Below are 24,666 nucleotides of genomic sequence, written 5' to 3'. Positions count from 1 at the left end.
TCTCATTACAACATGCAGCATCACTGTCCCCTCCTACTCACTGTGTCTCATTACAACATGCAGCATCACTGTCCCCTCCTACTCACTGTGTCTCATTACAACATGCAGCATCACTGTCCCCTCCTACTCACTGTGTCTCATTACAACATGCAGCATCACTGTCCCCTCCTACTCACTGTGTCTCATTACAACATGCAGCGTCACTGTCCCCTCCTACTCACTGTGTCTCATTACAACATGCAGCATCACTGTCCCCTCCTACTCACTGTGTCTCATTACAACATGCAGCATCACTGTCCCCTCCTACTCACTGTGTCTCATTACAACATGCAGCGTCACTGTCCCCTCCTACTCACTGTGTCTCATTACAACATGCAGCATCACTGTCCCCTCCTACTCACTGTGTCTCATTACAACATGCAGCATCACTGTCCCCTCCTACTCACTGTGTCTCATTACAACATGCAGCATCACTGTCCCCTCCTACTCACTGTGTCTCATTACAACATGCAGCATCACTGTCCCCTCCTACTCACTGTGTCTCATTACAACATGCAGCATCACTGTCCCCTCCTACTCACTGTGTCTCATTACAACATGCAGCGTCACTGTCCCCTCCTACTCACTGTGTCTCATTACAACATGCAGCATCACTGTCCCCTCCTACTCACTGTGTCTCATTACAACATGCAGCATCACTGTCCCCTCCTACTCACTGTGTCTCATTACAACATGCAGCGTCACTGTCCCCTCCTACTCACTGTGTCTCATTACAACATGCAGCATCACTGTCCCCTCCTACTCACTGTGTCTCATTACAACATGCAGCATCACTGTCCCCTCCTACTCACTGTGTCTCATTACAACATGCAGCATCACTGTCCCCTCCTACTCACTGTGTCTCATTACAACATGCAGCATCACTGTCCCCTCCTACTCACTGTGTCTCATTACAACATGCAGCGTCACTGTCCCCTCCTACTCACTGTGTCTCATTACAACATGCAGCATCACTGTCCCCTCCTACTCACTGTGTCTCATTACAACATGCAGCGTCACTGTCCCCTCCTACTCACTGTGTCTCATTACAACATGCAGCATCACTGTCCCCTCCTACTCACTGTGTCTCATTACAACATGCAGCATCACTGTCCCCTCCTACTCACTGTGTCTCATTACAACATGCAGCATCACTGTCCCCTCCTACTCACTGTGTCTCATTACAACATGCAGCGTCACTGTCCCCTCCTACTCACTGTGTCTCATTACAACATGCAGCATCACTGTCCCCTCCTACTCACTGTGTCTCATTACAACAGCATCACTGTCCCCTCCTACTCACTGTGTCTCATTACAACATGCAGCATCACTGTCCCCTCCTACTCACTGTGTCTCATTACAACATGCAGCATCACTGTCCCCTCCTACTCACTGTGTCTCATTACAACATGCAGCGTCACTGTCCCCTCCTACTCACTGTGTCTCATTACAACATGCAGCATCACTGTCCCCTCCTACTCACTGTGTCTCATTACAACATGCAGCATCACTGTCCCCTCCTACTCACTGTGTCTCATTACAACATGCAGCATCACTGTCCCCTCCTACTCACTGTGTCTCATTACAACATGCAGCGTCACTGTCCCCTCCTACTCACTGTGTCTCATTACAACATGCAGCGTCACTGTCCCCTCCTACTCACTGTGTCTCATTACAACATGCAGCATCACTGTCCCCTCCTACTCACTGTGTCTCATTACAACATGCAGCGTCACTGTCCCCTCCTACTCACTGTGTCTCATTACAACATGCAGCGTCACTGTCCCCTCCTACTCACTGTGTCTCATTACAACATGCAGCATCACTGTCCCCTCCTACTCGCTGTGTCTCATTACAACATGCAGCATCACTGTCCCCTCCTACTCGCTGTGTCTCATTACAACATGCAGCATCACTGTCCCCTCCTACTCACTGTGTCTCATTACAACATGCAGCATCACTGTCCCCTCCTACTCACTGTGTCTCATTACAACATGCAGCGTCACTGTCCCCTCCTACTCACTGTGTCTCATTACAACATGCAGCGTCACTGTCCCCTCCTACTCACTGTGTCTCATTACAACATGCAGCATCACTGTCCCCTCCTACTCACTGTGTCTCATTACAACATGCAGCATCACTGTCCCCTCCTACTCACTGTGTCTCATTACAACATGCAGCATCACTGTCCCCTCCTACTCACTGTGTCTCATTACAACATGCAGCATCACTGTCCCCTCCTACTCACTGTGTCTCATTACAACATGCAGCATCACTGTCCCCTCCTACTCACTGTGTCTCATTACAACATGCAGCGTCACTGTCCCCTCCTACTCACTGTGTCTCATTACAACATGCAGCGTCACTGTCCCCTCCTACTCACTGTGTCTCATTACAACATGCAGCATCACTGTCCCCTCCTACTCACTGTGTCTCATTACAACATGCAGCGTCACTGTCCCCTCCTACTCACTGTGTCTCATTACAACATGCAGCGTCACTGTCCCCTCCTACTCACTGTGTCTCATTACAACATGCAGCGTCACTGTCCCCTCCTACTCACTGTGTCTCATTACAACATGCAGCGTCACTGTCCCCTCCTACTCACTGTGTCTCATTACAACATGCAGCGTCACTGTCCCCTCCTACTCACTGTGTCTCATTACAACATGCAGCATCACTGTCCCCTCCTACTCACTGTGTCTCATTACAACATGCAGCATCACTGTCCCCTCCTACTCACTGTGTCTCATTACAACATGCAGCGTCACTGTCCCCTCCTACTCACTGTGTCTCATTACAACATGCAGCATCACTGTCCCCTCCTACTCACTGTGTCTCATTACAACATGCAGCGTCACTGTCCCCTCCTACTCACTGTGTCTCATTACAACATGCAGCATCACTGTCCCCTCCTACTCACTGTGTCTCATTACAACATGCAGCATCACTGTCCCCTCCTACTCACTGTGTCTCATTACAACATGCAGCATCACTGTCCCCTCCTACTCACTGTGTCTCATTACAACATGCAGCATCACTGTCCCCTCCTACTCACTGTGTCTCATTACAACATGCAGCATCACTGTCCCCTCCTACTCACTGTGTCTCATTACAACATGCAGCGTCACTGTCCCCTCCTACTCACTGTGTCTCATTACAACATGCAGCGTCACTGTCCCCTCCTACTCACTGTGTCTCATTACAACATGCAGCGTCACTGTCCCCTCCTACTCACTGTGTCTCATTACAACATGCAGCGTCACTGTCCCCTCCTACTCACTGTGTCTCATTACAACATGCAGCGTCACTGTCCCCTCCTACTCACTGTGTCTCATTACAACATGCAGCATCACTGTCCCCTCCTACTCACTGTGTCTCATTACAACATGCAGCGTCACTGTCCCCTCCTACTCACTGTGTCTCATTACAACATGCAGCATCACTGTCCCCTCCTACTCACTGTGTCTCATTACAACATGCAGCATCACTGTCCCCTCCTACTCACTGTGTCTCATTACAACATGCAGCGTCACTGTCCCCTCCTACTCACTGTGTCTCATTACAACATGCAGCATCACTGTCCCCTCCTACTCACTGTGTCTCATTACAACATGCAGCGTCACTGTCCCCTCCTACTCACTGTGTCTCATTACAACATGCAGCATCACTGTCCCCTCCTACTCACTGTGTCTCATTACAACATGCAGCGTCACTGTCCCCTCCTACTCACTGTGTCTCATTACAACATGCAGCGTCACTGTCCCCTCCTACTCACTGTGTCTCATTACAACATGCAGCATCACTGTCCCCTCCTACTCACTGTGTCTCATTACAACATGCAGCATCACTGTCCCCTCCTACTCACTGTGTCTCATTACAACATGCAGCATCACTGTCCCCTCCTACTCACTGTGTCTCATTACAACATGCAGCATCACTGTCCCCTCCTACTCACTGTGTCTCATTACAACATGCAGCGTCACTGTCCCCTCCTACTCACTGTGTCTCATTACAACATGCAGCATCACTGTCCCCTCCTACTCACTGTGTCTCATTACAACATGCAGCATCACTGTCCCCTCCTACTCACTGTGTCTCATTACAACATGCAGCATCACTGTCCCCTCCTACTCACTGTGTCTCATTACAACATGCAGCATCACTGTCCCCTCCTACTCACTGTGTCTCATTACAACATGCAGCGTCACTGTCCCCTCCTACTCACTGTGTCTCATTACAACATGCAGCATCACTGTCCCCTCCTACTCACTGTGTCTCATTACAACATGCAGCATCACTGTCCCCTCCTACTCACTGTGTCTCATTACAACATGCAGCATCACTGTCCCCTCCTACTCACTGTGTCTCATTACAACATGCAGCATCACTGTCCCCTCCTACTCACTGTGTCTCATTACAACATGCAGCATCACTGTCCCCTCCTACTCACTGTGTCTCATTACAACATGCAGCGTCACTGTCCCCTCCTACTCACTGTGTCTCATTACAACATGCAGCGTCACTGTCCCCTCCTACTCACTGTGTCTCATTACAACATGCAGCATCACTGTCCCCTCCTACTCACTGTGTCTCATTACAACATGCAGCGTCACTGTCCCCTCCTACTCACTGTCTCATTACAACAGCATCACTGTCCCCTCCTACTCACTGTGTCTCATTACAACATGCAGCGTCACTGTCCCCTCCTACTCGCTGCAGCAGCGTGACGCTATTTCCGGACGCCACCCGGAAGTAAGCAGCAGAATTCCCAAAGATGGCGGAGCAGGGTCCGATGGCTATAGCTATGCGGCTACGAAACCAGCTCCAGTCCGTCTATAAACTGGACCCGCTGAGAAACGAGGTGAGTGAGTGCCGGTGAGGCGGCCCCGGGGTCAGAGTGCAGTGAGAGCGGGAGGAGCGGGAGGAACGGGAGAGTTTAACGGGGAGAGAGGACGCCGTGGAGGAGTGATGTGATGGAGGAGAGCGCGAGCGCAGCGACACAGCAGCCCGGGGTGCGCATGCGCGGCGCCACACAGAGCCTGCTCGCGCTGTTCTGGTTACAGAGACTTGAGTCGGACTCGGGACCCTAACAGCTAACTAACTAACTAACTAACTAACTAACTAACTAACTAAACAACTAACCCACTAACCCTACCACCAACTACATGACATTTTGCTGTAAACAATCTGTTATTGTTTAAACCAAACCGCGCTGCTGTGAACCTGAGGGCAGTGGGGCTCGTGGCTCCTCAGTCATAACATCGTAGCAGCTTTGATTGATTGAAAACTTTATTTAACAGATTGCAGAATGGGTACAATACAGTACGGCTCAATACACACAATTGTTAAGGGGATGCAGACCAGAGAAAGATGTTTGTCTTGTTTACATCAGGGTCAATCAATTGGTTGGGGGGACTGTACAAGCAAAACTGTACATTGGAATATTGACAACCATGGTAATTTACTGTACATTGGAGGGGGTTGTGTTAGGACATTTACAGGGGCCAGTTTCGAATTGCAGTCTCCCGTAGGTGTTCTTTTAGAGTGTTTTTGAAGGTGGGTAATGATTCACATTCCTTTACAGCTGTGGGTAGGGCGTTCCACATTGTTGTGGCATAATTGCGAAACGTGTTTAGTCCCTTGTTTGAGCCGAATCTGGGTTTAACATGATTTGTGGAGCTGCCTCTGGTGTTGTGATCGTGGTATTCACTGACCTTTGGGAAGTATTTTGACATGTACATGGGTACCTTGGTCGTGTAGTGTATCTTGTAGACCAGGCCCATTGCAAGTTGCTGTACTCTGTCGTCTACTCTAAGCCATCCTAGGTTGTCAAAGTGGGCAGGGGTGAGGTGGGTTCTAGGAGTAAGGTCAAGTAGTAGTCTGACCAGTTTGTTTTGTGATGTTTGTAATTTTGTTTTTAGTGCCTTTGAAGTGCTTTGGTACCATGAGGTGCACGCATAGTCGTAGTACCCCTGAATGAGTGCTCCTGCCAGAGTCTTCAGGGTATTCTTGTTTACCAGAGAGGAGATCCGGTACAAGAATAGAGTTCGTTGGTTGACTTTTTTTATTACATTGGATGCCATTTTGTCACAGGAAAGATTTGCCTCTAGGATGGAACCCAGGTAGGTAATTTCATCTTTCCTTGTGACAATATTGTCACCCACTGTAACCGAGAAGCCGTCGGTCTTGCTGAGTTTGTTATTTGCTACGAAGAGAATGGACTCTGTTTTGCCCATGTGTAATGATAGTTTGTTATCAGCGAGCCATATGCAGTTTTGCCTAGTTCCGAGCTGAGGGTTTTTTCAACCTGTAACTTGTTCTTGTCGGAGACCAGCAGGGCTGAGTCGTCTGCGAACAAGAACAAGTTGAAGCCACAAGCTGATGACATGTCATTTGCATAAATTAGGAACAGTAGCCGTCCTAGTATGCTTCCTTGTGGAACACCACAGCTCACTGTGAGGGGGGGGGGGTAGGGTACCGTTTACCTCCACCATCTGTTCTCTCCCCTCAAGGTAGGATTGTATCCAGCTCACTGGTTTTGATAGTCTATCAGAATGGTGTGATTGACAGTGTCGAAGGCCTTTTGTAGGTCCAGCATGACCATGCCGCAGTATTTGCCCGCGTCCACCTCTTGTTTGATGTGGTCGTTCAAATAGAGAAGGCATGTGTCAGTGGAGTGGGATGTTCTGAAGCCAGATTGGAATTCGTAGATTCGATTTCTTTCCGCTAGGTACTGACGGGACAGAGAGACCAGTCTATAACCCTGGTTCAGGAGAGAGACCAGTACTCCTCTTATTTTGTTCTTACCTGGGATTTAGCAATGTTTTCTTATTTTTGCTTTTCTCTCAGGCAAGAGCACTCTTACCCAGATAAGAAACTCTTACCCAGATGAGAAACTCTTACCCAGATGAGAAACTCTTACCCAGATGAGAAACTCTTACCCAGATAAGAAACTCTTACCCAGATCAGAAACTCTTACCCAGATGAGAAACTCTTACCCAGATAAGAATAGGGATGGGAATCGGAAACCGGTTCCCGTTGGGAACCGGTTCCTAATTGGCCGATGCCTGGAACCGTGTGGCTCCTGTGACTTTCGATTCCCTTAACGCTGCCAGGTTTTTCCTACAGTTGCGCGCGTTAGCATGTAGCCATGGCAGACTCTATTTGATTCCTTAAGGGCTCGAAATTGCCTGGCTTTTGGTCATATGCTCCCGAAATGCTCCCGCTGTTTGGCTACTTCTATGTGCAGTGAAAACTACTTGAATGCTTTCATTGATTTAGTTTAGGGTGAGCTAAAATTAGCCGCGGAGCTATCGCTAGCTAACGTGAGCTAACGCTATTTAATCAAGCTCACAAAGAGAGATAAACAGCTGACAGCGGATAGTACAGGTACAAATACAATAAAACAGCGGGTGGGGACTGTTCTGTAAACATTGTACTCTTTAGTTCACATATAATAAGAGCCGGATTGTTTATTTACTAAGTCCGTCAGACAGGAAGTACCATGGTGCAACATACAAATGTGTCCGTGTAGCAACACAAGCCAATACCTACAGGACAGGGGCCCGGGGAGGGAGCTCTGTGTGTCTGTGTGTGTGTGTGTGTGTGAGACAGAAGTCAGAGGAATAACGACTGTTATTCAATAGATTAAATTAGTTTAAGAATAAAAAAATAAATACATTTTAAGAGAATCTCAAATACATTATTTTATTTAAGTGTAGGCTATAGTTAATGTTTTATTTTTTACAGTTTTTGTATTTTTCTGACATGGTAAATGGCTGCTTTTTTATATAGCGCTTTTATCCAAAGCGCTTTACAATTTGTTCCTTACATTTTACCCAATCACTCACACATTCACACAACGACGGCGCAGGCAACCATGCAAGGTGCCAACCTGCTCATCGGGAGCAGTTAGGGGTTAAGTGTCTTGCTCAAGCCACTGTCGCCCCTGACATGGGGGCTCAACAATAAATGACAATCAGAAATGTCAAGTTGCATGTTGTTATTCTAACCAGCTTAGTTCTGTTGCATTTCCAATTTATTTATTTAAATTATAAATTGATCAGGTATCGATAAGAGAATCGATAAAGAATCGAATCGATAAGCAGAATCGATAATGGAATCGTATCGATAAAATCCTATCAATTCCCATCCCTAGATAAGAAACTCTTACCCAGATCAGAAACTCTTACCCAGATGAGAAACTCTTACCCAGATAAGAAACTCTTACCCAGATCAGAAACTCTTACCCAGATGAGAAACTCGTACCCAGATAAGAAACATTAAAAAAGCCTACCATTCCTAATAATAATAATAATAATAATAGCGCTTTTCCTAATGCTCAAAGACACTTTACGGCCAGAGTAGACACATAGCCATAATTTAAGACATAGTTTATGCGTTTGCAAATATGAGAGCTCTTATCATTGCACCGAGCGGCACGGTGGTGTAGTGGTCAAACACTGTCGCCTCACAGCAAGAAGGTCCAGGGTTCGATTCCCACTTGGGGACCAGGTTTCCATGATGCCAGGTACCCAGGTGGGGTATCTCCCAGGCCTTTCTGTGTGGAGTTTGCATGTTCTCCCCGTGCTCGCAAGGGTTTCCCCCCCGATAAGATAAACCCAATGGAAAAACATGCACAACAGATCACTAACGCTGTGGCGTCCTTGACGAAGACGGACAGGAGCACTTGGATTGGTCCCCTGGCGCGGCTCAAGTTGACGCCTGTCTGCTCCTGGCTGCCCTTGGGGGGGAAGGACGATGGGATGGGTTAATCGCAGAGACGAATCGCATGCATGCATCGCTTGCGTGCCGATTGATGACCTCTGAGCAGGTCCTAAATTATTATTATTATTAATATTGCACCGAGCTCCGGCATTGAAAGTGTTAAGAACGTCTTGATGAATGTGGCGGTGGCTTTTCTTATTGTTCTCTTAACAGACAGGTAAGCAAGAATATAAGAAAAATAATAAGAGTATTCTTGAATGAGGCCCAATGTAACTGGTTAAATGCCCTTGTTATTTACATGTTTTGTGTATATAAGACAGTTTCGTCTTGTGTTACTGTGTATACAATATTTAAGCATTACATCACACGCAGGAGTGGTTTGTGACCAATAAACCATGCCTAGGGGTGGTTGTTAGGCCCGAGGCGCAGCCGAGGGTCGTTAGACCCCCCTAGGCATGGTTTATTGGTCACAAATCACGACTGCACGTGGTGTAAAGCTTTTATACAACTGCCAGATTCATCCAACCTTATTTCTATACAATAAACACACATTAATCGAAGATTTATTGAAAAAACCATCCGCCAGAAAAAGTAGTTCCCACAACTCCATGTGGAAGCAGCTTGAAGTGCATCCAACCAAACTAACACATCCAACTGTGTATTATTGGAATGATTGAGAGAAGTTGCCTCATGTGGAAGCAGCTTGAAGTGCATCCAACCAACTAACACATCCAACTGTGTATTATTGGAATGATTGATTGAAAATTTTATTACCAGATGCAGAATATAAAGTAGGTAAAACAAATTAAAACGTTTTCTTTGCCCTATAGGAAAAAAACGTTTTCTTCGCCCTATTTTTTTATTTATTTCTTTTAGCCTAAACTTAACCAGTTGGAAACCAGGGGTACAGTAATAAAATTAGCAATCAACCAATCAATCAATTCAATAGACCATGCTCATTTAAAACAGCGCTGCTTCTCTCTCAGTCTGACTCCCCCGCTGTTGCAGACAGGAGTGTGTGTGTGTGTGTGTGCGTGTGTGTGTGTGTGTGTGTGTGTCACAGTGTGTGTGTGCGTGTGTGTGTGTATGTGTGTGTGTGTGTGTGTGTGTGTGTGTGTATGTGTGTGTGTGTTTGTGGGTACGCCAGCGTCGGAGAGAGAACGCTGCAGTCAGTAGAAAGTAGGAAGGAAGAAATTTAAATCAATCAATTAATCTATCAATCAATCCGCGATTTTTCTTTTGTTCTAGATTGAGTCAAGACCCATCAATTACATCATCCAACATTGTTTAAAGGACTAACACATTCCCCTTGACAGAATCGCTTCATATTTAGTCGTTATGGTGCTTTCAACATAACCATTTGTTGTCCGCGATCTTGTTTTCTCCCGGAGTGAGCCGGGGAGGGTTATGTGATTTGGTTGTGGGCGGGTCCTGAGCCCAGGACCGTGGATTGTTGCCAATAAAGACGTGTGAATGGCCAATCAGAATCGAGAAATTTGCATGCCGTTGTATAAATATATATATATACTGTGAATCAACATTTACCCATGGTGTTCCACTAGAGAGCGTTGGTCCCGTCCTGATCTTTATTGAAGGGAAAACACACCTTAAAATAAAAGTGACGTTATTTCTATAATATTAAACGGCTCACGTTGTTTGTGAATTTGAACAAGTCTATCTCCTACAATGTCACCAAGAGACAAATCCTGCAACTGTTTCATATCTGGCAATGAAGAGTCTAGTCTATAGTGGAACCATTTCATGTCTTGATGTTTTAATTTGACAGCTTAGATAGTTGTTTATGGCCCTGTTCAGATTCGGTATTAACCCTTTCACTGCCACACGACAGAAGGTTAACCCTTTACTATCACACACCGTCGGTTGTGTGATAGTAAAGGGCTAACCTTCTGTATTGTCACAGTGAAAGGGTTAACCGGCTGTCGTGTGGTAGTGAAAGGGTTAACACTATGAGGCAGCACCTCAGCACCTGTTACTGAATGTGTATGACTTCACCAGTCGTTCAAAACATTTCATAATTACAGAGTTGAGCGCAACCGGGTGATAATCATCGAGACGTGACAAGCTCTCTTGGGCACAGGTGCAGAGACGAGTAAAAAAAACTGAGCAGGAATAGATGCCAACAACAGCACTTAACCCTTTCACTACCACACTACAGACGGTTAACCCTTTAACTGTGGCAGTAACTGACGGTTAACCTTCTGTAGTGTGGTAGTGAAAGGGTTAACCGTCTGTAGTGTGGTTGTGAAAAGGTTATATTGAAATTATTTTATTGGGAAAACCACATTGAGATACAGTATCTCGTTTTTGAGAGGGTCCCACATTTTGTGCTAACCGTTTGTGTGAAGGTTAACCGTCTAGTGTGGTAGTGAAAGGGTTAACCGTCTAGTGTGGTAATGAAAGGGTTAACCTGCTGTAGTGTGGTAGTGAAAGGTTAACCGTCTGTAGTGGTAGTGAAAGGGTTAACCGTCTGTAGTGTGGTAATGAAAGGGTTAACCTTCTGTAGTGTGGTAGTGAAAGGTTAATCGTCTGTAGTGTGGTAGTGAAAGGGTTAACCTTCTGTATTGTGGTAATGAAAGGGTAACCTTCTGTAGTGTGGTAGTGAAAGGTTAACCTGTAGTGTGGTAGTGAATCCAGGGGAGGAAACTAACTTTTTGGCTTACCAGCCAACTGGCGAGTATCTGATTTTTTTTACCAGACAAACTGATTTTTTACCAGCCAAAAAAAATCGCTAATTGTGATAATTACTTCTTTGTATGTCTTCGTCTAAATTGATTTTCAATCATAGTAATAATCACACCGTGTCTCTACTCTTTAAAATATTTATTAGCATAAAACATTAATAACAGTCTCTACTCTTCACAATATTAGCATAACACATATTAACATGAAAGAGGGATCTATTCTGGACTGGGTTGGGCTGAACTGGGCAGTGAAAGATGCTGGGTTGGACTGGGTTGGGCAGTGAAAGAAAAAAAACGAAGTATGTTGTGAAGTGTATAGATAGATAGATGTGAAATGTATAGATGTAGCAGTACTGTCTATCTGTATGTCATGTATGTCATATGTTATGATGAATTGAAAATGGGGGACCCTGATGTAAACAAGACGAAAGTCTTTCTCTGGTCTGCATCCCCTTAACAATTGTGTGTATTGAGCCGTACTGTATTGTACCCATTCTGCAATCTGTTAATAAAGTTTTCAATCAGTCAATCAAGTTAACTTTGAACCTCGGTTGTCAAGCCACGTCAATGTTGTGTATGTATCCGAGTGTTCACTGTGCCTTTAAGACGGCACGGTGGCCTTACGACAGTGCTGTGAAGTACCGTCAAGTGTTGTGGTTGTAACGTCAGTTGGGTTGGTCAGACTGCTGTTGTGCACTGGTTGAGCTACTAGCCCCTTTCGTGACTGCGATGTGCAAGCCAGGGGCTTTTGAGCATGAAATAAAATGTCTAACCTTACGTCGTAGTCCGGTGTGCAATAGACTAACATTAGGGCTGGGCGATATGGCCTAAATATGATATCACGATATTTTCTGACCTTTCGGCGATACACGATACACATCACGATGTTTTTCTTTTTTACCCCAAACAATTCATTATGAGGCTTACCAAGACAGTATTTGAGTTTGCAAGCTAACATTAAAGACAAAATAAAATACCCATGCATTTAGCATTTTTATATTAGATTTAGATTATTAGATTATATATTGCATATGAGATATTATATGATTTAGATATGAAATATGATGAATTGAAAATGGGGGACCCTGATGTAAACAAGACTAAAGTATTTCTCTGGTCTGCATCCCCTTAACAATTGTATGTATTGAGCTGTACTGTACCCATTCTGCAATATGTTAAAGTTTTAAATCAATCAATCAATAAATAGCATTTTAGCATTTTTATGAAACTACTGTATATATGTATGTCTCTAAATGTTTTGATGAATTGAAAATGGAGGACCCTTATGTCTTTTTCTGGTCTTCATCCTCCTGTACTGTATTGTACCCATTCTGCAACCTTTTAATACAGTTTTCATTCATTCATTCTGACGGAAACATAATCATTTTGATTGACAGTCGAGTCTGCCAATGACATCACACCGCTTGCACCCGCCCTGCTGTTCTTAGCACCAATCGGCAAGCGTTATTATTTTTTGACTTCCTGAATGTCCCGTGTGCTGAAGTGAACACTGAACATCAACAAAGCTACTAACGTTAGCTCCCCGCGGCCGTCGAGTAGGAGACCAGTGCTTCACAGGATGACTAAATGAGGCATAATGATTTTACTACAACGAATGTTATAATAAAAGCCTTTCCATACATCTGTCTGATTGAAAACTTTATTAACAGACCGCGGAATGGGCATATCTCAGCACAGGCTGAGATATGAACGAGTAACGTGTGGACAGATTGACGCGACACAATCCTCTTGGGCAAAACATCACGATATCCACGATACGTTGAAAAAGTGTATTGTTAATGAACTGTACCCGATATTTATATAATATCGTCATATCGCCCAGCCCTAACTAACATACACCTCTGTAATTTAAATGTGTCCTTGCCTTGGACTCGAGAGTTGTACTAGGGTTGGATGCAGTTCCCCGTTGCTCAGTCTGTCTGTTTTCCATCTTCTGTGTTTAACGTTATCTGTTTGCGAGTGCTTCCTTGACTGATGGCCAGCACCACGGGACTTTTATTCAACATTCTATATTTCCGCGGGTTGGCCAGTACTGCAGGAACTTTTATTAAACATTATATATGTCCGCGGGTTGGCCAGTACTGCGGGAACTTTTATTAAACATTATATATGTCCGCGGGTTGGCCAGTACTGCAGGAACTTTTATTAAACATTATATATGTCCGCGGGTTGGCCAGTACTGCGGGAACTTTTATTAAACATTATATATGTCCGCGGGTCTTGTGCAGTGCTCTCGTGGCACTGTCAACTCGCCAGACTGGCGAGTGGTCTTCATGAATCACTCGCCAAACGTAAAAAATACTCGCATTTGGCGAGTAAAGTGGCCTAATTTCCTCCCCTGGTAGTGAAAGGGTTAACCGTCTGTAGTGTGGTAATGAAAGGGTTAACCATCTGTAGTGTGGTAGTGAAAGGTTAACCGTCTGTAGTGTGGTAGTGAAAGGGTTAACCTTCTGTAGTGTGGTAGTGAAGGGTTAACCTTCTGTAGTGTGGTAGTGAAAGGGTAACCTTCTGTAGTGTGGTAGTGAAAGGTTAACATTCTTCAGTGTGGTAGTAAAAGGGTTAACCTTCTGTAGTGTGGTAATGAAAGGGTTAACCTTCTGTAGTGTGGTAGTGAAATGTCAACCTTCTGTAGTGTGGTAGTAAAAGGGTTAACCTTCTGTAGTGGTAGTGAAAGGTTAACCTTCTGTAGTGTGGTAGTAAAAGGGTTAACCTTCTGTAGTTGTAGTGAAAGGTTAACCTTCTGTAGTGTGGTAATGAAAGGGTTAACAGTAGGGTTGACCTTCGAATTTTTTTTTGGCAATCGAAGCTTCGGGGCCGAGCTTCGATTTTAATTCGAAGCTTCAAATAAAAAAAAAATGAATTAATTTCTTTTTTTAATATATTTTTTTTTTTATCTTATGTTGTTGGACTTGTACAGCACTTTGGTAAACTTTGTTGTTTTTAAATGTGCTCTATAAATAAAGTGGATTGGATTAATGAATTAAGTAGCCCCTTTCGTGACTGTGACACAGCCAACACGGCTGTGTGATTTAATTCAAGGTGGATCGCTGTTGGAACAACTTTCATGGGAACTACCAATCCCCCAAATCAAGAATGTTTAAGATGAATGAAGTAAGATTTAGATTATTTGAAATATGGCCTGTGTAGACTAAACTATGCACAGAATTATGTCAGTCTACAAGGTCCGGATTCTACATGGTCCGGCAATGTAGACCTTGTAGACTCCACTACAGACCAATTATCAGTGAATGTTCATGCATTTTTAAGAAGGGCTACTTCCACAAAAAAACAAAGAACTCACCAAAACATCTCAGTAGCACCTTATCTAAATGTTCTATTTCATATATGGAGATTCATATTTATTTATGTATTGCATGCATTTCTACATTTTATTTCCTATTTTGTTTATTCATCCCAGTATCTTTCTTTCTTATGTGTGGAATTCTACAAGGCATTTACATTCACATTTACATTTAGTCATTTAGCTGACGCTTTTATCCAGTAAAGTTCTGTACGACAGGTCATCAGGAAGGATACAACTCTATCAGCTGAGTAACAATATTCATCAAAGTGTTGCGTGTTACAGTGTAGGTTAGTTTATTAGGACAAGTGCATGACAGTAAGGTTAGTTAGGGTTAGATTTTATTTAATTTTATTTCAGATAATGGTTGAAGTGCGTCTTTGGTAGTGAAAGGTTAACCTTCTGTAGTGTGGTAGTGAAAGGTTAACCTTCTGTAGTGTGGTAGTGAAAGGTTAACCTTCTGTAGTGTGGTAGTGAAAGGTTAACCTTCTGTAGTGTGGTAGTGAAAGGTTAACCTTCTGTAGTGTAGTAGTGAAAGGGTTAACCGTCTGTAGTGTGGTAGTGAAAGGTTAACCGTCTGTAGTGTGGTAGTGAAAGGGTTAACCTTCTGTAGTGTGGTAGTGAAAGGTTAACCTTCTGTAGTGTGGTAGTGAAAGGGTAACCTGCTGTAGTGTGGTAGTGAAAGGTGAACCTTCTGTAGTGTGGTAGTGAAAGGTTAACCTTCTGTAGTGTGGTAGTGAAAGGTTAACCTGCTGTAGTGTGGTAGTGAAAGGGTTAACCTTCTGTAGTGTGGTAGTGAAAGGTTAACCGTCTGTAGTGTGGTAGTGAAAGGTTAACCGTCTGTAGTGTGGTAGTGAAAGGTTAACCTTCTGTAGTGTGGTAGTGAAAGGTTAACCTTCTGTAGTGTGGTAGTGAAAGGTTAACCTTCTGTAGTGTGGTAGTGAAAGGTTAACCTGCTCTAGTGTGGTAGTGAAAGGTTAACCTTCTGTAGTGTGGTAGTGAAAGGTTAACCTTCTGTAGTGTGTTAGTGAAAGGGTCTTGCAGAGTGAGACTGACAGCTTGCAGAGTGAGACTGACAGCTTGCAGAGTGAGACTGACAGCTTGCAGAGTGAGACTGACAGCTTGAAGAGTGAGACTGACAGCTTGCAGAGTGAGACTGACAGCTTGCAGAGTGAGACTGACAGCTTGAAGAGTGAGACTGACAGCTTGCAGAGTGAGACTGACAGCTTGCAGAGTGAGACTGACTGACAGCTTGAAGAGTGAGACTGACAGCTTGCAGAGTGAGACTGACAGCTTGCAGAGTGAGACTGACAGCTTGCAGAGTGAGCCTGACAGCTTGCAGAGTGAGACTGACAGCTTGCAGAGTGAGACTGACAGCTTGAAGAGTGAGACTGACAGCTTGCAGAGTGAGCCTGACTGACAGGTTAACCGTCTGTAGTGTGGTAGTGAAAGGTTAACCTTCTGTAGTGTGGTAGTGAAAGGTTAACCTTCTGTAGTGTGGTAGTGAAAGGTTAACCTTCTGTAGTGTGGTAGTGAAAGGTTAACCTGCTGTAGTGTGGTAGTGAAAGGTTAACCTTCTGTAGTGTGGTAGTGAAAGGTTAACCTTCTGTAGTGTGTTAGTGAAAGGGTCTTGCAGAGTGAGACTGACAGCTTGCAGAGTGAGACTGACAGCTTGCAGAGTGAGACTGACAGCTTGAAGAGTGAGACTGACAGCTTGCAGAGTGAGACTGACAGCTTGCAGAGTGAGACTGACAGCTTGAAGAGTGAGACTGACAGCTTGAAGAGTGAGACTGACAGCTTGCAGAGTGAGACTGACAGCTTGCAGAGTGAGACTGACAGCTTGAAGAGTGAGACTGACTGACAGCTTGCAGAGTGAGACTGACAGCTTGCAGAGTGAGACTGACAGCTTGCAGAGTGAGCCTGACAGCTTGCAGAGTGAGACTGACAGCTTGCAGAGTGAGACTGACAGCTTGAAGAGTGAGACTGACAGCTTGCAGAGTGAGCCTGACTGACAGCTTGCAGAGTGAGACTGACAGCTTGCAGAGTGAGACTGACAGCTTGAAGAGTGAGACTGACAGCTTGCAGAGTGAGACTGACAGCTTGCAGAGTGAGACTGACAGCTTGCAGAGTGAGCCTGACAGCTTGCAGAGTGAGACTGACAGCTTGCAGAGTGAGCCTGACTGACAGCTTGAAGAGTGAGCCTGACAGCTTGCAGAGTGAGACTGACAGCTTGCAGAGTGAGACTGGCAGCTTGCAGAGTGAGACTGACAGCTTGCAGAGTGAGACTGACAGCTTGAAGAGTGAGACTGACTGACAGCTTGCAGAGTGAGACTGACAGCTTGCAGAGTGAGCCTGACTGACAGCTTGAAGAGTGAGACTGACAGCTTGCAGAGTGAGACTGACATCTTGCAGAGTGAGACTGACAGCTTGCAGAGTGAGACTGACAGCTTGAAGAGTGAGACTGACAGCTTGCAGAGTGAGACTGACAGCTTGAAGAGTGAGACTGACAGCTTGCAGAGTGAGACTGACAGCTTGCAGAGTGAGACTGACAGCTTGCAGAGTGAGACTGACAGCTTGCAGAGTGAGACTGACAGCTTGCAGAGTGAGACTGACAGCTTGAAGAGTGAGACTGACAGCTTGAAGAGTGAGACTGACAGCTTGCAGAGTGAGACTGACAGCTTGCAGAGTGAGACTGACAGCTTGCAGAGTGAGCCTGACTGACAGCTTGCAGAGTGAGCCTGACTGACAGCTTGCAGAGTGAGACTGACAGCTTGCAGAGTGAGCCTGACAGCTTGCAGAGTGAGCCTGACTGACAGCTTGCAGAGTGAGACTGACAGCTTGCAGAGTGAGACTGACAGCTTGCAGAGTGAGACTGACAGCTTGCAGAGTGAGACTGACAGCTTGAAGAGTGAGACTGACGGCTTGCAGAGTGAGACTGACAGCTTGCAGAGTGAGACTGACAGCTTGCAGAGTGAGACTGACAGCTTGCAGAGTGAGACTGACAGCTTGCAGAGTGAGACTGACAGCTTGCAGAGTGAGACTGACAGCTTGCAGAGTGAGACTGACAGCTTGCAGAGTGAGCCTGACTGACAGCTTGCAGAGTGAGCCTGACTGACAGCTTGAAGAGTGAGACTGACAGCTTGCAGAGTGAGACTGACAGCTTGCAGAGTGAGACTGACAGCTTGCAGAGTGAGACTGACAGCTTGCAGAGTGAGACTGACAGCTTGCAGAGTGAGACTGACTGACAGCTTGCAGAGTGAGACTGACAGCTTGCAGAGTGAGACTGACAGCTTGCAGAGTGAGACTGACAGCTTGAAGAGTGAGACTGACTGACAGCTTGCAGAGTGAGCCTGACAGCTTGCAGAGTGAGACTGACAGCTTGCAGAGTGAGACTGACAGCTTGCAGAGTGAGACTGACAGCTTGCAGAGTGAGACTGACAGCTTGCAGAGTGAGACTGACAGCTTGCAGAGTGAGACTGACAGCTTGCAGAGTGAGACTGACAGCTTGCAGAGTGAGCCTGACTGACAGCTTGCAGAGTGAGACTGACAGCTTGCAGAGTGAGCCTGACTGACAGCTTGCAGAGTGAGCCTGACAGCTTGCAGAGTGAGACTGACTGACAGCTTGCAGAGTGAGACTGACAGCTTGCAGAGTGAGACTGACAGCTTGCAGAGTGAGACTGACAGCTTGCAGAGTGAGCCTGACTGACAGCTTGAAGAGTGAGCCTGACAGCTTGCAGAGTGAGACTGACAGCTTGAAGAGTGAGACTGACAGCTTGCAGAGTGAGACTGACTGACAGCTTGCAGAGTGAGCCTGACTGACAGCTTGCAGAGTGAGCCTGACTGACAGCTTGCAGAGTGAGACTGACAGCTTGCAGAGTGAGCCTGACTGACAGCTTGCAGAGTGAGACTGACTGACAGCTTGCAGAGTGAGACTGACAGCTTGCAGAGTGAGACTGACAGCTTGCAGAGTGAGACTGACAGCTTGCAGAGTGAGACTGACAGCTTGCAGAGTGAGACTGACAGCTTGCAGAGTGAGACTGACAGCTTGAAGAGTGAGCCTGACTGACAGCTTGCAGAGTGAGACTGACAGCTTGCAGAGTGAGCCTGACTGACAGCTTGCAGAGTGAGACTGACAGCTTGCAGAGTGAGACTGACAGCTTGCAGAGTGAGACTGACAGCTTGCAGAGTGAGACTGACAGCTTGAAGAGTGAGACTGACAGCTTGCAGAGTGATACTGACAGCTTGCAGAGTGAGACTGACAGCTTGAAGAGTGAGCCTGACTGACAGCTTGCAGAGTGAGACTGACAGCTTGCAGAGTGAGCCTGACTGACAGCTTGCAGAGTGAGACTGACAGCTTGCAGAGTGAGACTGACAGCTTGCAGAGTGAGACTGACAGCTTGAAGAGTGAGCCTGACTGACAGCTTGCAGAGTGAGACTGACAGCTTGCAGAGTGAGACTGACAGCTTGCAGAGTGAGACTGACAGCTTGCAGAGTGAGACTGACAGCTTGCAGAGTGAGCCTGACTGACAACTTGCAGAGTGAGCCTGACTGACAGCTTGCAGAGTGAGCCTGACTGACAGCTTGCAGAGTGAGACTGACAGCTTGCAGAGTGAGCCTGACTGACAGCTTGCAGAGTGAGACTGACAGCTTGCAGAGTGAGCCTGACAGCTTGCAGAGTGAGACTGACTGACAGCTTGCAGAGTGAGACTGACAGCTTGCAGAGTGAGACTGACAGCTTGCAGAGTGAGCCTGACAGCTTGCAGAGTGAGACTGACAGCTTGAAGAGTGAGACTGACTGACAGCTTGCAGAGTGAGACTGACAGCTTGAAGAGTGAGACTGACTGACAGCTTGCAGAGTGAGACTGACAGCTTGCAGAGTGAGCCTGACTGACAGCGTGTCTCACTCTCTGCAGGAGGAGGTGAAGATGAAGATCAAGGAGCTGAACGAGCACATCGTCTGTCTCCTGTGTGCTGGGTACTTCATCGACGCCACCACCATCACAGAGTGTCTGCACACCTGTAAGTATCTAGCGGCATCGTTAAGCTTTTTAATTTAAGCAATCACAGACTGAGTGACGTGAATTTTACATTCAAATCAAGTAGGATACCTAAACTCCCCCACGGCAGCCAGGAAGTGATGTCACTCATGGAGCGTTAGAGGACAGGTGTAGGTCACAGGTCATGTAGGTCATGCAGGTCATGTAGATATTTAGTTTATTTATTAAGTTAATATAAAACCGTGTTTAGAACATTTTAGAATTTGTTAAATACATGCTTTTGATTGTGTGGCGAGTGACTTTTCTTTTCTTTGCCACATATGCAGCTCGCCCGCTTAAAGTTGACACAAATGTGTTTTAATATGTCTAGGCCTCTACATTTCTATCTTTCATATGCCATACAATGTTGCGATAATGCAATATGGTGCTGGTGCGGAAATTAACCTTTTGATTGTTTTAATGAGGCGGAACCAGTACCCCTCGTCAGTCACTCTCCGTGTGGGGGGCCGCTGGCGTTACTAGAGCACAGCACGGGAGCTCCGTGGGGCAGTAGCAACGCCACATAGCTTAACTACATTTCTCAATAGTGTTGCTCCTTTTAACCAAATAGCGTTCTTTGTAGTGTAGCTGTTTTTAGACCCAAGTAGTTACTCGCTACTGCCTGGAGAAACTGGACTGCTAAATAAAGATTAAAGATCTAGCGTTGATGCTATCAACATTAGCTAAATAGCTAACAAACTAAATACAATATATAGCATAGCTACAACACGCAATAACGTTAATACAATTACATGCATCATTGTTTACAATGAACGGGTGGGGCTGGTCAAAGGACTGGACACGGGGACAAGTTAAACATGAATTAATTTATTATAACAGGTCGTTTCGAGTCGTGCCTACGCACCACAGGGCTACTATTCTATTATATACGGCTTTGACGCTTCCTCCTCATCGTTGATTGCCTGTAGTAGCTGCATCTAACGTTAGTAGCTAACGTTAAAACTAACCTTTTTTTTATCATTTTTTTTTAATTATTATTCACATGAAACAAAACACATTAAACACAATCACAATACATAGAACTTCACAAGAAAATAACAAAAACAATAATAATACAGAATAACAATTTATACAGACAAAGAGAAAAGAAAACAGAGTTCAACCTTCTAATTTCTAAATCCAAGGGGTACTATCTAATAAATGGTCTTTCCCAGTGTTCAGCCCCGATTCCCGGCCGTGTGACCCCATATTAATAAAACGTACATCTCCAATTCACCACAAGGACCACTTTTTGAGAACACGACCCGAAAACAGAGCAATGAACCTTCATGAAAAAACAAAAACCTGTAGAGGTGTTCCATAGACTCACAGAGACCGTGTAAAAGTGACCAAACAGTGAAGAAATAGTTAAATAGCTGCCCCCCCATTAAATCCCCAGCTAAACTCAAGAGGACAAGACAAAAGACAAGACAGACAAAACATTTCCTCCTCCCCCTCCCAAGAGACCGCCGGACCCCCCCGATCAAGCACCCCAACCCCGCTCAGCCGCACACGGCGGTCCTTACCTTCTCAGCTGCTGCGAACCACAGGTCAATGCCAGCCTGTCCTACCCCAATCACCCGCGCCGTGGATATCTCAAGATAAATCACATCCAATAGTGTTAGGGACCAGTTAATCACTGTAAGCTTCTCAGGCTCCTTCCATCTCATTGCTATTAGCTTCTTCGCTGCTGTGACACCCGCTAGGACAACCCTTTTTAGTTGAACGGACGCAGGTAGTGTCGTTATATCGTTCAGGAGTAGCGTAACAGCTGTGAATGGGATAGTTAAGCCACACGGGTCTGAAAGTTTGTCCGTTATTGACCTCCAGAAGCGGGCCACTGGTGGGCAATCCCAATACATATGCATATAAGTGCCAGTGGCCTTTTGAGAGCACAAAGTGCACCGAGAGTCGGTTACCAGTCCCATAGCAAATAGCTTCCTAGGTGTAAGATAGGTCCTATGAATATAATTAAAATTAATTTGCTGGTGATTGGGGTTGCGGGAAGATAATGCCACATTTGCCCAAACATCATCCCAGTCAAACTCGGGGTCCAACTCCGGGATATCCACACGCCAGATTGTATCCAATGATAAATTTTTATACGTGGATTGAATTAATAGCGTATAAAAGTCTGAGACAAACCCTCTGGAGGTCGTCCTGTCCACTATGAGCCTGAGGAAGGGGTGTGGGTGCAAAGCTTGAGCCCACGGCACGCCATGCGCCCTCAGTGCTGACCTTAGTTGAAGGTAAAGAAAGAAGGACTCGTCGGGTAGATCATAAAATTCTCTTAAGTCCTGAAACGCACGGAGGCCGTTCTTATCATAAATATCCTCCAGAGTATGCACTCCCCTCCTTTGCCATTGAGGAATATTAACCGGCTTGTGCCCAACAAGTAATTGCTGGTTATTAAAAATTGGAGAGTCCAGGTGCCATGGGCATTTAACCCCACACGACCTCTGTACATTACGCCACGTTTGGATCACGTGAGTTATGATCGGTCCATACCTCAGCCGGCATTTCGAAATAGAGACAGTGGAGTACACTACATCCTGCAATCTTAGCAGTGAGACCGCCGCCGCTTCTAAGGAGCGCCACGATACAGCCTCTACAGGGTCTAGCCAGCACATCAGAGGTCTCAGTGAAAAGGACCAGAAATAAAGCTTAAAATCAGGGATTGCGAGGCCCCCATCTTGTTTTCTACGTTGAGTAGTAGCCCTTTTGATTCTCGGGCGTTTGTTATTCCAGATAAACTTAGATACCATCGATTGTACCTTGCGCCAGTGGTCTATTGGAGGGGGCAGGGGGAGCATTGAGCTAACAAAATGTATCCTAGGCAGGACGTTCATTTTGATTATGGAAGCCCGGGCTTGTAAGGAGTTAGGAAGGGGCGACCACCTGTCTAGATCCTGGCGTATTTTATCATAAGTACCCGTGAAGTTGTACTTAGTAGTTTGGTTCAGCGTGGGGAATATCTCTATGCCCAAGTATTTAAAATGTTCTACTATGGGGATATCAGCTGGTAGTCGTACCGCCTTGGCCAGCTCATAAAGAGGTAGGCAGGCTGATTTGTTCCAGTTAATCTTAAAGCCTGACATTTTACCAAAGTCGTCGATTATTCTCAATAATTTTGTGGCCGACCGGGAGGGGTCGTCCATGAAAATCAGCAGGTCATCCGCATAGAGAGCAATTTTGTGTGGAGTATTATTGACCATTATGGGGACGATGTCCTCCGATTGCCTAATAAATTGGGCCAAAGGTTCGAGGGAAAGCGCGAACAGTCCTGGGCTCAGAGGACAACACTGTCTAGAAGATCTGGAGACTGGAAAGAGTGTGGAACAGTTTTTGCCTGTCAGTATCATCGCAGACGGCGAGGCATACAGGACTTTAATCATATGAATAAAACTCTTCCCAAGACCCATGACCTCAAGTACCTTCCACAGGTATGACCACTCAAGTCTGTCAAACGCCTTCATGGCATCCAAAGACAGAACTGTGGACGGAGTTGTATTGTCTTTACTGTTATCGATTACATGCAACAGCCTCCTAAGATTATCTGTAGCCAGACGCCCCGGGATAAAACCAGTTTGATCGCAGTGTACCAATACCGTCATAAATCTCTGCAGGCGGCGGGCCAGCACCTTGGCAAACACTTTTAAATCGGCCCCGAGAAGACTCAAGGGCCTATAGCTACCACAATCATTGGGATCTTTGTCCTTCTTGAGAAGTAAGGAAATCAACGCCATGTTGACATCTCTTGAGAACTCCCCTTGCTCGATAGCATAATTGATCATATCGAGCATCAATGGACCCAGTTGGTCCCAAAAAGCTAAATACACCTCGGGTGGAATACCATCCCAGCCTGGTGCCTTGCCCCTCTGCATTTCAGCAATCGTCTCCCTCAACTCCATAAGAGTGATCGGTTTCCCCAGTTCCTTGGCCTCTTCCTCAGAAATGTGGGGTATCTCAAGCCCGCCAAAGAACGATTCAAATTTAGAGTCGTCGAGATTAACCTCAGAGCTATATAACTGTGAGTAAAACTCTTTAAAAGTGTCGTTGATCCTTTTCGAATCAGTAGTGATTGTACCCTGTCGCGTCTTGATCGAGGGGATATCCGAGAAATGATCATTCGAGCGTATTTTCATTGCCAATAGATGGCTAGGCCTGGAGCCGTGAAAGTAGTAATTTTGCCTTGTCCTATGTATCAAGAACTCAGACTGTTGTTTAAGTATGGAGTTTATTTCCTTCTTGACTATCTTACGTTGTGTGTTTAGTCGATCACTATAGTTAGTTTGCAAAGATGCGTATAGATCCGCATATAATGTTTCCAGTCCTTCTAGTTTTTTTGACCGGGATTTACGTAAGTTGGAGGCGAAAAGTGTGACATGACCCCTGATAAATCCTTTCAATGCGTTCCATAGGACCCTGGGGTCATCGACCGTGCCAACATTGATCTGCAAGAATTCAGCTAGTTTACTCCTGAACTCAGAGCAGAAATCATCGTTCTTTAATAAGGTTGAGTTAAAACGCCACCTGGGAGCTCTCGTGGAGAGCCTGCCAAAGGTTGCCACAAGGAAAATCCCCTTGTGGTTCGAGAGAGCCAGGGGAACCAATGAGACGTCAAAACTATCAAACAAATTAGGGGATGCGAATGCATAGTCTATTCGAGAGAAGGTTTTGTGTCTGGCAGACAGGTGAGAGTAATCCTTGAGGGTGGGATTGGATAAGCGCCATAGGTCTGCGAGCCCAGTGTCCTGGGCCCACATCCTGAGGGCCTTAGAGGACCGTTTTTGGTCGCTTGTTTCAGAGGATCCGGACCTATCCATCTCCGCATCCC

At 45.7% G+C, this 24,666-nt stretch overlaps 1 protein-coding gene across 5 annotated transcripts in view; it reads left to right on the top strand.

Moving 5' to 3' along the window:
* Positions 1 to 4,789: 4,789 nt before the first annotated feature.
* Positions 4,790 to 24,666, top strand: part of pcgf1 (polycomb group ring finger 1) — a 106,168-nt gene continuing 86,291 nt past the window's right edge. For all 5 annotated transcript variants that reach the window (XM_084338568.1, XM_084338567.1, XM_084338565.1 and 2 more), the window contains exons 1-2: positions 4,790 to 4,903; positions 19,707 to 19,812. In XM_084338568.1, coding sequence (XP_084194694.1) covers positions 4,817 to 4,903; positions 19,707 to 19,812 — 193 coding nt within the window. In that variant the 5' untranslated portion in view covers positions 4,790 to 4,816. The remainder of the gene's footprint in view (positions 4,904 to 19,706; positions 19,813 to 24,666) is intronic.

The sequence above is a fragment of the Notolepis coatsorum genome (genome assembly GCF_963971535.1).
Source record: "Notolepis coatsorum genome assembly, contig: SCAFFOLD_70, whole genome shotgun sequence".
NCBI classification, from domain to species: Eukaryota; Metazoa; Chordata; class Actinopteri; order Aulopiformes; family Paralepididae; genus Notolepis; species Notolepis coatsorum.
Note: the sequence above shows the minus strand (reverse complement) of the source record. Positions and strands in the feature narration are given on the sequence as shown.